The sequence below is a fragment of the Rutidosis leptorrhynchoides genome, chromosome 1, assembly GCF_046630445.1.
Source record: "Rutidosis leptorrhynchoides isolate AG116_Rl617_1_P2 chromosome 1, CSIRO_AGI_Rlap_v1, whole genome shotgun sequence".
NCBI classification, from domain to species: Eukaryota; Viridiplantae; Streptophyta; class Magnoliopsida; order Asterales; family Asteraceae; genus Rutidosis; species Rutidosis leptorrhynchoides.
In genome coordinates, this window is record NC_092333.1 from 555,631,987 (window position 1) to 555,645,215 (window position 13,229).

The 13,229-nt window shown below is 35.7% G+C and overlaps 1 protein-coding gene across 1 annotated transcript; it reads right to left on the bottom strand.

Moving 5' to 3' along the window:
* Window positions 1-10,113: 10,113 nt before the first annotated feature.
* Window positions 10,114-12,656, bottom strand: LOC139843739 (GDSL esterase/lipase At4g28780-like). The gene is made up of 5 exons (XM_071833885.1): window positions 12,410-12,656; window positions 12,209-12,336; window positions 11,120-11,362; window positions 10,774-11,026; window positions 10,114-10,349 (listed from the first exon to the last, which is right to left on the bottom strand). Exons 1-5 carry the CDS (start codon window positions 12,654-12,656, stop codon window positions 10,114-10,116), a joined length of 1,107 nt encoding a protein of 368 aa, XP_071689986.1.
* Between the last annotated feature and the right edge of the window lie 573 nt (window positions 12,657-13,229).

Consider the following 13,229-nt stretch of genomic DNA (forward strand, 5'->3'; position numbering starts at 1 on the left):
AGTTATGGTTGGAATAGATTTGTTACCAATTTTCACGTAGCTAAAATGAGAAAAATTATCCAATCTTGTTTTACCCATAACTTCTTCATTTTAAATCCGTTTTGAGTGAATCAAATTGCTATGGTTTCATATTGAACTCTATTTTATGAATCTAAACAGAAAAAGTATAGGTCTATAGTCGGAAAAATAAGTTACAAGTCGTTTTTGTAAAGGTAGTCATTTTAGTCGAAAGAACGACGTCTAGATGACCATTTTAGAAAACATACTTCCACTTTGAGTTTAACCATAATTTTTGGATATAGTTTCATGTTCATAATAAAAATCATTTTCTCATAATAACAACTTTTAAATCAAAGTTTATCATAGTTTTTAATTAACTAACCCAAAACAGCCCGCGGTGTTACTACGACGGCGTAAATTCGGTTTTACGGTGTTTTTCGTGTTTCCAGGTTTTAAATCATTAAGTTAGCATATCATATAGATATAGAACATGTGTTTAGTTGATTTTAAAAGTCAAGTTAGAAGGATTAACTTTTGTTTGCGAACAAGTTTAGAATTAACTAAACTATGTTCTAGTGATTACAAGTTTAAACCTTCGAATAAGATAGCTTTATATGTATGAATCGAATGATGTTATGAACATCATTACTACCTTAAGTTCCTTGGATAAACCTACTGGAAAAGAGAAAAATGGATCTAGCTTCAATGGATCCTTGGATGGCTCGAAGTTCTTGAAGCAGAATCATGACACGAAAACAAGTTCAAGTAAGATCATCACTTGAAATAAGATTGTTATAGTTATAGAAATTGAACCAAAGTTTGAATATGATTATTACCTTGTATTACAATGATAACCTACTGTAAGAAACAAAGATTTCTTGAGGTTGGATGATCACCTTACAAGATTGGAAGTGAGCTAGCAAACTTGAAAGTATTCTTGATTTTATGAAACTAGAACTTTTGGAATTTATGAAGAACACTTAGAACTTGAAGATAGAACTTGAGAGAGATCAATTAGATGAAGAAAATTGAAGAATGAAAGTGTTTGTAGGTGTTTTTGGTCGTTGGTGTATGGATTAGATATAAAGGATATGTAATTTTGTTTTCATGTAAATAAGTCATGAATGATTACTCATATTTTTGTAATTTTATGAGATATTTCATGCTAGTTGCCAAATGATGGTTCCCACATGTGTTAGGTGACTCACATGGGCTGCTAAGAGCTGATCATTGGAGTGTATATACCAATAGTACATACATCTAAAAGCTGTGTATTGTACGAGTACGAATACGGGTGCATACGAGTAGAATTGTTGATGAAACTGAACGAGGATGTAATTGTAAGCATTCTTATTAAGTAGAAGTATTTTGATAAGTGTATTAAAGTCTTTCAAAAGTGTATAAATACATATTAAAATACTACATGTATATACATTTTAACTGAGTCGTTAAGTCATCGTTAGTCGTTACATGTAAGTGTTGTTTTGAAACCTTTAGGTTAACGATCTTGTTAAATGTTGTTAACCCAATGTTTATAATATCAAATGAGATTTTAAATTATTATATTATCATGATATTATGATATATTAATATATCTTAATATGATATATATTCATTTAAATGTCGTTACAACAATAATCGTTACATATATGTCTCGTTTCGAAATCCTTAAGTTAGTAGTCTTGTTTATATGTATGTAACTCATTGTTAATATACTTATGGAGATACTTACTTATCATAATCTCATGTTAACCATGTGTATATCCATATATATATCGTCATGTCGTTTTTACAAGTTTTAACGTTCGTGAATCGCCGGTCAACTTGGGTGGTCAATTGTCTATATGAAACATATTTCAATTAATCAAGTCTTAACAAGTTTAATTGCTTAACATGTTGGAAACATTTAATCATGTAAATATCAATCTCAATTAATATATATAAACATGGAAAAGTTCAGGTCACTACAGTATCTCTGTCGGAAACTATAGACAACGGTACACCATGTCGACTAACGATCTCTTTCAAGTACAATTCTGCCAAATCACTCAACGAGGCTGTTTCACGAGTAGCTAAAAAGTGAGCACTCTTTGTTAAACGATCCACAATCACCCATATCATGTCGTGTCCTTTCTGGGTTCGGGGTAACTTGGTTACAAAATCCATCGTTATATGATCCCATTTCCACTGAGGAATTTCTAACTGTCTTAGAGATCCATACGGTTTCTGATGTTCTGCCTTAACTTGCGCACAAATATGACATTTTTCGACAAAATTTGCAACATCTGTCTTCATTGTCGGCCACCAATACAATATTTTCAAGTCTCTATACATCTTTGTACTACCTGGATGCACTGATAATCTCGATTTATGCGCTTCAGTAAGGATTAAATCTCTCAAATCTCCAAGCATAAGCACCCAATTTCGGTCTTTATAGGTCTTTAATCCTCTAGAGTCATTGCATAGGTCAAATTTTCTTTTAGTCATTTGTTCAGTCTTTAGGTTTTCGTCATTCAAAGCTACTAACTGAACGGTTTTCAATCGATCAATCAAGTCTGAAACTATTTCAATTCTCATAAATCTAACATTTTCGATGGTTTTCTTGCGACTCAGAGCATCTGCGACCACATTTGCTTTACCCGGATGGTACTTAATCTCACAATCATAGTCTTTAATCAATTCTAAACATCGACGTTGACGCATATTTAATTCTTTCTGCGAAAAGATATATTGAAGACTCTTATGATCTGTATAGATTTCACAATGTGTACCATACAAATAATGTCTCCAAAGCTTCAAAGCAAACACAACTGCAGTTAACTCTAAATCGTAAGTAGGGTAGTTTCGTTCATGATTCTTCAACTGTCGTGAAGCATACGCTATAACTTTATTTCTCTGCATCAAAACACAACCCATACCTGTACATGACGCATCGCAGTAGACCACAAAATCTTCTGTTCCCTCTGGTAAAGCTAAAACCGGCGCTTGACATAACAACTGCTTAAGGGTCTGAAAAGCCTTTTCTTGTTCATCAGTCCATCGAAAGGCTACATCTTTTCTGGTTAACTTATTTAATGGACCTGCTATTTTAGAAAAGTCTTTGATAAACCGGCGGTAATAACCTGCTAAACCCAGAAAACTTTTAATTTCTGTTGGCGTTTTCGGCGAGTTCCAATTCATTACGGCCTCTATCTTAGACTGATCTACTTTAATACCCTGTTCACAAATCACATGACCCAAAAACTGTACTTCCCGCAACCAAAATTCACATTTGGAGAACTTAGCGTACAATTGTTCCTGTTTCAAAAGTTCTAACACCAATCTCAGATGTGTAGCATGATATTTCTCGGTTTTTGAATATATCAAGATATCATCTATGAAGACAATCACAAACTTGTCAAGATATTGACGACACACCCTGTTCATGAGATCCATAAACACTGCTGGTGCGTTGTTTAACCCGAATGGCATAACTAAAAACTCATAATGACCATATCTAGTTCTAAACGCTGTTTTCGGTATGTCGGTCTCTGCAACACGTACCTGGTGATACCCTGAACGTAAATCAATCTTTGAAAAGTAGGAAGCACCCTGTAACTGATCAAATAAGTCATCTATTCTTGGTAACGGATACTTATTCTTGATTGTTCTCTTGTTTAAATCACGATAATCTATACACATACGAAGCGACCCATCTTTCTTTTTCACAAACAACACAGGAGCACCCCACGGTGAAGAACTTGGTCGGATAAACCCCTTATCTAACAATTCCTGAATCTGAGACATCATTTCTCGGATTTCTGACGGAGCTAATCTGTAAGGAGCTTTTGCCACTGGCGTAGCACCTGGAACCAAATCAATTTTATACTCTACTTCACGTACTGGAGGTAATCCTGGTAAATCATCTGGAAATACTTCTGGAAATTCTGACACAACGGGAATATCGGTCACCTGCTTCTTCTCTTTCTTAACATCAATCACGTAGGCTAAGAATGAATCACACCCTTTCGTTATTGCCTTCTGAGCTTTCATTAGGGAAACCATAGGGAAGTTAAATCCACTGCGCTCTCCCCTAGCTATCACTCGGGATCCGTCGGCCAAACGGAAAGAAATCATCTTCTTATAACACTTAATATTAGCCCTATTAGCTCTTAACCAATTCATACCTATGACTACATCAAAGCTAGGTATAGGCATCAACAAACAGGTTAAAGGAAAGGAATGGCCGTCAATTTCGATGGTAATTCCAGACACAGATGATGTGCATGGAACCATTTTACCATCAGCTACTTCTATTCCCAAAGGCGCATCTAACATTCTAACAGGCAACTTCAACTTATCACAGAAGCCTAAGGACATAAAAGATTGATTCGCTCCTGAATCAAATAACACACGAGCTGGCAAGGAATTAACCAAGAACATACCGGTAATGACGTCATCGGTAGTGGTTGCAGTTTCTACCGTCATCTGAAACGCCCTTGCCTCTGCTGTTGAAGGATTCTTTCTCTTCTGCCCGGCGGTAGAAGCAGAAGATCCCCCAGAAGTTGCTGACCTCGCCCCTGACCCTGCCCCAGAACCGGCTCTCGATGCGGATGGACAATTCACTGATCTATGACCTACCTGATGACAAGTCCAACACACATCGGACTTAAAGGAACAAGTTATTGTTTCATGACCTAGTACTCCACATCTCAAGCATCTTCGGGTCATTGGAGAACATGGACCGGCATGAGTCGACTTACAAATATTACACCAACCAGACTGACTAGAACCCGATCCACTCATACCAGACTTACTTCTCTGTTTAATCCCACCTGACTTCTTACCACGAAAACCAGATTGCTTACTCGACTGCTGAGTCGACTGTCCACCTGATTGACCTTCTGATTTACCCCCAAAAGGTCCACCTTTTGAACTTTCTCTTTTCGCTGCCATTATATCACCTTCTGTAACTTTAGCCATCTCATGAGCCTGTGCCAATGAGGTTGCAAATCTTGCAACTGTCCTATATTCTGGCCTAATCACCCGCATAAAATGCTGAATCTTATCTTTCTCAGTTGGTACCCACTGTTGAACAAACCTTAACTTCGATGTAAAATCTCTGAAAACCTCATCAATCGTCATGTTTTCGGTCATTTTCATACTCAGAAAATCAGTTTTCAATCTTTCCATCTCATACTCAGAACAATACTGCTCCCGAACCTTAGCAGCGAACTGTTCCCAAGTTATCTGACTGATCTGTTCTTTGGGTAAATATGCAGTGATAGAGTCCCACCATTCCATTGCTTCACCCTTGAGAAGCCTACTAGCAAACAGTACCATAGATTCAGGCTCATAAAAACATGCTTCCAACGCTCTCTCTACTTCTCTTAGCCAATTAAGGGTCATTGTAGGGTTTGTGTGACCACTGTACTCAGGAGGTTTGCAGTCCATAAACTGTTTATAGGTACACTTCCTTCTTGTCTCAGGGACTTGAAATGGGTACATCATTTGATTAGGAAAAGTCTGGTTAAACGGAAATGGCATTTGATAGTTTTGATAGGTATTTTGTGGAAATTGTGACTGAGAACTGCCACCGGCTTGATTATAAAAATTAGGAGGAAAGGTTGTGTTCAACGCAGTGGTATTTGGGTTCCATTGCGCCCGTTCTTGTTCTAATTCCTTAATTTTCTCCTGAACTTCTAGTAACCGACTTTGAAGTTCTATTACTTCTTGAGAAGTTTCTTCTTCTGAAGACACATGTCCATCTTCGTCAGGGGCTCTAAAAGTACCAGTTCTAGGGACAGTGGGGCCAGTAGCGTTAGCTTCGTTATCTGCCATTACTGCACTACCACAACACTCACACCAAAGCTTAGTATAAACTCTGTTAGTACTAACAACTAACACATAACCTGTCCTAATACTCACTTAACCCATCCCCAGCATGTTATGTTTGACATAACTTTTCTAAGTTTGGGAACATGACATGTAAATCACAATGCACATGCTGCCAAACTCAGCTCTGATACCAACTTGTGACACCTCTGATTTTTTTTTTTTTTTTATACGTGGCGGAAGCATAATATTAATTTAATACGATATCCACATTAACTATTGTTAATACAACCTGTGTCACGTGTCATTACAAAATACTTGTTTATACAGAGAAGACATATTTACAAAAAGATTATTGTTTTCATAAAGCAAGACAACATCAGAGTTGACTCCTGTCAAACATAACATCTTCATGCCCGTCTTCTCCCCAAAAGCATAAACTACAAAAGCTAATAACCTGCAGGGAGGAGAGGGAGGGGAATTAGCACGAAGCTAAGTGAGTACGACTAACTACAGGCCATAGCATACATAACTGTTATACTAATCATGTCACAATAGTCTAACACACAAACATCACCCAGTAGTGCAGTCTACAGAGACTCCGGCGGTTCGGCCAAACCATTAACCTCCAGTTGATCGGGCTGGGGTTTACCGGAAGTTCCTCCTACATACCGTGCTGCATAAATCATCCACACGCGACGTACGCGTCATTCAAACATATACTACACGGATGCAAATAGGCTACCACATGAGGAACCCAACCCGTAGGTTGATCTCTCCTATCGAATTAGGCTACCACAAGATAGGGACGCACTGGGCTCCAGCAGACAAGCATCAACTAACATGCAGTCATCACAAGGTACTAACTAATCACAACAATAAGTATATCTAACAAGCATGACAATCATAATATAACATGCTACAATATACTATATTCTCCAGTTAGTCCCACTCACCAAATACCAGCAAACGAGAAGGTATTCAGCTATCTAATCACTGAACCTTCTCTTTCTCCTTTTCTCCTGAGAAAACATATACACAAGTTAGTTTCTGTCCGTTAACACCAAATAACACAATATAAAAATTTTTGTCAGAAAAACTGTCCGCTAAAATTTTTCTCCTTAACACTTGTGCACTTTCAAAATTTACATCAAAATCATCAAAATACAAACGGGCAGCATAACTGCTAAAACTCAACACTTTGGTAAAATATTCTGCCCTGGACACTCAGTCGGTCGACTGACACTGACAGTCGGTCGACTGTCTACACAATCGGTCGACTGACCTTCCCAGTCGGCCGATTCATTTGGTATATCCACAATCGGCCAAAAGTCAATACTCAGCCGGTCGGTTGTCTGTCAATCGGTCGGTTCACTACGTCGGTCGGTCGACTGTCGACTGACAGTCGGCCGACTGTGTTCATCTTCTTCAGAAACTGAACAGAGGCTACGGACTTCAAGCTAAATTCACCAAAACTCGATCTAGAGCTCGTTTTCGACATCAAAACTTACCACAACTCAATTACTACATGTTATAGACTATAAACCCACAACAATTTGACCACAACAACACTTAAATCACTTGTTTTGACACAAATTCAAGCTTTTGAACAAATACACTTAAAAACACCATTTTAACACCAAATTGATCATGAAAGCTCATGATTCATACCTTAAAAGAATCAGTAGAGTGTAAAGAACGTGATTCCAAGACCAATTCGAGCTCAAGATCAACAATGGGGAATTAGGGTTTTGGTAGTTGGAGAAGATGAAGAACGGGGTGGTTTGGGAAAATTCTGGAAAATGCAAGAAAGGGATAGACACAAGTCTATTATTTGGGATTAAATCCCATACTGTGTGACACACGGGTATTTATCAGTTATATGATATCTTTCGTACATCATTTGGTAACCCAAACGAAGTCCAAATTAAATAAACAAACCTGTTCTGTGACCCTTGTCACAAACTGGTCCTAACCACATTATTATTTAATAGTAAACATTAAATAAAAATAAAAGCATATAATAACACAATACTAACTTAAGGGCAATCTAGTAATCTTACATCTAGGCCCGATTGAGGATGTTACAAAACATGCCTATCTTTCTTCTGTTTTCTGATCTATTTTACTTCATGAAATCAGTATAATAACCAGAGTACAACAACAAGTTCATATTCATCGTTCAACTTCATCTTCATATCGCATAAATTCCACCGACTTGTGCGTTCATCAATTAGTATTTATCAAGTAGATTTAAGCTCATATGTGTGCTCTGAAACTTAAACCGAACCTTCCTCGAACATCAAATCCGATTAACAGATTCAGATTCACTGAGATCCAGATTGTGCTCTTAACCGAAAAGACGAACGAGTTAGGTCCACGATGAAATCCAGGAGCAATCAACGAAAACTAAAATTATAGTTGTTCACAATCATTAAGTGAACGTTTCTGCAAATTTTCAGGTTGTAATTCCTTCTTACGATCTTTAAATCGTGAGTCAAAATTGTTAATAAAAAAGTCAAACTTTGTTACCAAAACTTGAAATCAAAAATTAGAATCATACAGTAGTTTTTAGGTCCTGAAATGTTTACAAATTCTTCATCTCCAAAAGTTGAAGCAGCAAACAACTCATCAGATATAATATTTAATTTAATCAAATCAATATTTATGTACACAATTTAAAAGATACTTATAATCATAAACATAAGTCACAAGCAAAGTTTGCAAATTACGAGGTGCAATTGAGTTGGAAGGAGAGAAAAAATGTGATGTTATCTTTTTACCCTCACATGCATCCTACATGTTGGAGATAACAAAGAATTTTTAGTTAAAAGGAGAGACTATTACTATGACTATCAAGTTAGTCAAGGATGATGTTTATCATTTCTAAAATATAAGGACCACTCATAATTTTATGAAACGCACAATACCCTGAGTGTAATTTACTCTAAAATATTAAAATATTTATTGTGGGTTAAGGATGTATAATAGCCCGTTCTTTGAGCTCTATTCTAAACCCAAGGCCTAAACTGATTATCAATCCAGCCCAATAATACCGATTCCTTTGGGTTTAAAACCCACTCTTTTTAATTGTGTGTCACTTTTCTTTTTTCAATGTTTTCTTGCTTAAAGTAACAAACTCATGAATAAGCCTAAAGAAGATTTAATAAGTTGGTGTGTGGGTTACGTTGTACTCCATATGAATGTAGCCTTAATAATATGAGTGAACCTTCTCATGTCACATCTACACTTTCGAAATAATTTGACAATGACACCATGTCTCCATAAATGGGAAGAATGTATTTCTATGATATCGAACGTATGCAACTATAAGGACATCTACCAAGCAGGAAATATTAACGTTGACCATATACATGTAAGCGGAAGATATATATAAGAAAAGACATCAAGTTAGGTAAGTTTTTCTCCATGAACAATTAGGTGTGTAAATGTTTCATAACTGAATGTATGACAAGTACCACTTGATCTTATAAAATCATCAATGACTTTCAATATTATGATCCCTGCATATCTTGTACTGTTATAACCTCTTTTGTATAACCTTACCAAAACACCTCTCCCCTGCCTTAATTCTTTAGCACACACTTATGTAAAAATGCACACTCTTTTTTGAAACTTAACATATTTATAGATGGATCATACTTCAATATTTATGACACTTTATACATTAAAGATCATCGACAAATTAGATAACATTGAACATATTTTTATTTAGAAATGTAGACGATACATAATAACTCGGTATATACAAAATAATAGCATATTTGTGATACAGATTTAACGTATATCAAAATTTATTTGAAATACATATCATTTTGATTGGATCTGTCACAACTGATGTACGAAAACTTGCATTTATTGGCCATGTTACATGTATTTTATTCATCACTGTAAAAAAGGAAAAGGTCCTTTAGCGTTCATTCAACAACTTTAGTACACAACTCACATCTGCTTTAACTCTTTTTTACCTTAAATAAACTTACATTATCCGAAGTCAAATAAGAGCATGTGAACTGTTGTACCTTTTGTTGGCCATTTCATCACTTGCTTTAACTCATACCCCAAATTCTTTATCACAGTTATACAACATGGTTAAATTAATGTTCCTTTATGACAGAAATTGTTGTTCATGTGGAAGTGAAGTTGCAATATAATTACGAAAAACCGACAATTACATTTTTCGTTACAAATTTAAAGACATACCAAATAGATTAAGTAGCTAGAACATACAATAAAGTTACTAAAAATTTTTAGATAATGTCATTAAGTCTTGATGTATTAGACCATCATGGTATCCAATTTCATGATGGTGCTTAGGTTCATCGGATACATGTACTCATCGGAGCCAGTATCAATGGTCTCAACAATGATCTTGTTTGCACGTTCGGTTGGATGAAAAGGATCCCAAAATACGTAAGTATTTCTATCGGCACAAATATTTGATACTGCGGTACAAACACCAACCCCATTATATGGTCCTTGTCCGCAACATGCAACTTTTGATGTTACAAAACCTGTTTCAAATTAGAAAACCAACAAAGTTTATATCACAAGCATATACACTACAACTAAGCTTATAGTGTTTGACATTTTTTGAATGAGTTTTTTACGCTTAAAAGTGTGAATGTAAGTTAGAAGCGTGAAAAAATATGACATCAAAAATACAATACTGATGCGTGAAAAAAATGTGAGGTCAAACATAGTGTTATTAACCTTTTGACATTTTTAAGTGTCGATTGGTTTTCCTTTTGACGCTTTTAAGTGTCAAAAATTTAGTGTCACTTTTAGCTGTAAAAAAAATGCAAAGTAATTAACGCTTTAAAGTGTCATAAATAATGAAAGCGTCAAAAATTGAAACTTTTTTGTAGTGATATAGTAACATTTTTATGAACCGTGAAATTATATGACAAAGTAAGAATATTTATACTTGAAACTCACCAAAGTCTCGCGGATTATTGATAAAGTCTTTTTGCATTTGCATAGCGTTGACAGCAACAAAATTGTCTGACCCAGTTTCTTGATTAAGTTCTTGAATCATTTGCAAGAGTTGGGGGTTAAATAAAGCGGCAGCCTGTTGAGGCTCAGTTGCACATTGCCCGTTTCTGCCCCTTGCGGCTAATTGGGATGGAACACAACCTAATGGTCCAGATCCTGTTACTAAGACTCGTCTAGCTCCTAAATTATATAGTTCCTAAAATGAAACTTACCATTAGTACAACTTACATATTTATTATATCCACAAAATTTAAGTACATTGTGATATAAGAATAATAAGATGAGTTACCATAAGAATTTTGCGGTATTCTGCGATAATATATTGGGTGAACTGAGGAATGGTGTATTGTAGCCTTCTTGCCGTAACTGGTGCCAAAAAGTAGTTGTTAACATAATCGTTGCCGCCAAGTGTGATCAGAACCAGAGCCTGGTTAACGAGACGTTGGGTCTGGTCTGGTCCAATTAATAAGCTAACTCGAGCTTGGTAAGCTCGAAAATTTTGTAGTTGTTGAGTTATCCTTATGATATTTGCCTGCCCAAAAGAGTTAAAAAAGACATCAACACATTACTAAGTTATTGCATTAGAAACATATACTTGGTCAAAATTTTCTCTAATTATTTCAATGCAATGTAAATACAATGTAAATACGTTAACTTTGGATTTTGGATCTTAATAATGAAGAAATGTCATTTTCTGTTACATTCAAATTTCCAATTTTTTGAGACTTTCTATAGTGATGTAACATTTAAACAAGCAAGCAATAACTAGCTAGCTACCAACCAGCTCTTTGATCACATGTCAAATCCAGAGAAATTGTAGAAGTCAATTATACATTAGAATATGAAGCGGTTTATAATCACGTGATATGCACGAGCCTACACTAACGGGGAATTTAACCATCTGTTAATGCAGGGACTAAATTGGGACACATTTACGCTATTAAGGATGAAAATTGCAGTTTTTAAAAAACAAGGATGTAAAGGTCAAAAATGGACAAGCATAAGGACCATTTTGACAATTTTGCCAAAAAAGATTAATTTTGTACATAGATATTAAACAAGAGTACTTTGATTACAATTTTCCTTCAGTCCTAGTTGATGTTAATGAAATATAGTTTATTTGTTTTTCCTCCTAAAATGTACTGTATATTACAATAACTTGTACAATAATTCAGTTCACTACCACATTTTATGAATGAAATGTTTAGGCAACAGTTATGTGTTTTGGACACTTGGTCAGTACAATAAGTAGTTAATTATTGCATCTGTTACTTGTACTTTAAAGTCCTGAATCCTAAATGTTAGGACACTGGCCGGTCTAAAATTATGACATTTAACGTACTAGTACATACTACAACTGATAATATAAACAACTTACGAACTGAATTCCGGTATCGTTGAGTATACCCACTCCGGCGGAAGCAAAGTTTGTGCCAACGAGTAGCCTGTTTCCATGCAACCGTGGGCTCAAGTATGGCAATGTAGGTTCCGACCCTAGCTTTTGGCCTACAAAAATGAGCACAAAAGTTATAATTTGTTACTTCAACTCGTTAAGTTACAATTTTAAATGTTAACTTACTAATGAGGTCGGGGATGTTAAGTCCATTTGAGAAACGACCAGTTGGTCGATGTGTAGGGTAATCAATGCCGTACGGTGGGGCATCAGCTCGGGCGGTAGTGATAAGGTAATTGTTGTTGCCGTTGTCGACTAATGAGTCACCAAACACGAAAAACGCGCGAGCTCCATGGGATTTTGGCAAGGCTACAAGTAGTAGTAGCAATTTTAAGACTATAAGAGTTGTGGTGAAGGCAGAGTATGTAGCCATGTTTGGATTGTGGGTGAGTACGAGGAATTAAAGATTATGGTTCATGATGGTGGTTTATAAAGAGGTGTTTGGGGTGCATGGATGTAGGTCCTTGTTTAGTTAGTTGAGGTCTAGTAAATGTGATTTGAGATATATGTGATATGAAAGCGCAGTTCATTCAAACGCGTTTAATCATCAATATATCAATATATAAGTACTTGTACTAGTCAAAATAATATTTTATGTAGTAAGTAATTAATATAGTAGTAATTAATAAGATAATAAGATAGCCTGGTGAGGTTTTAGTATCATCACAATAGATCTAATGTTCATACGTCACTAGGAGACCTAGTTATAAGTTAGGACACCAGGGATAGCCACCCTCTCTAATATTTGAATACTTTGCACTTGATCATTCATTTTTATTCATAATTTACATTTGATTGTTTTACATTTGATTATCCCCCAAAATCATTTTAGGACAACGAGGGATAGCCGCCCTCCCTAATATTTGAGTATCTGCACTTGATCATTCATTTTTCATCGCAATTTACATTTGATTGTTTTGTTTTTTCATAATATACATTTGATCAT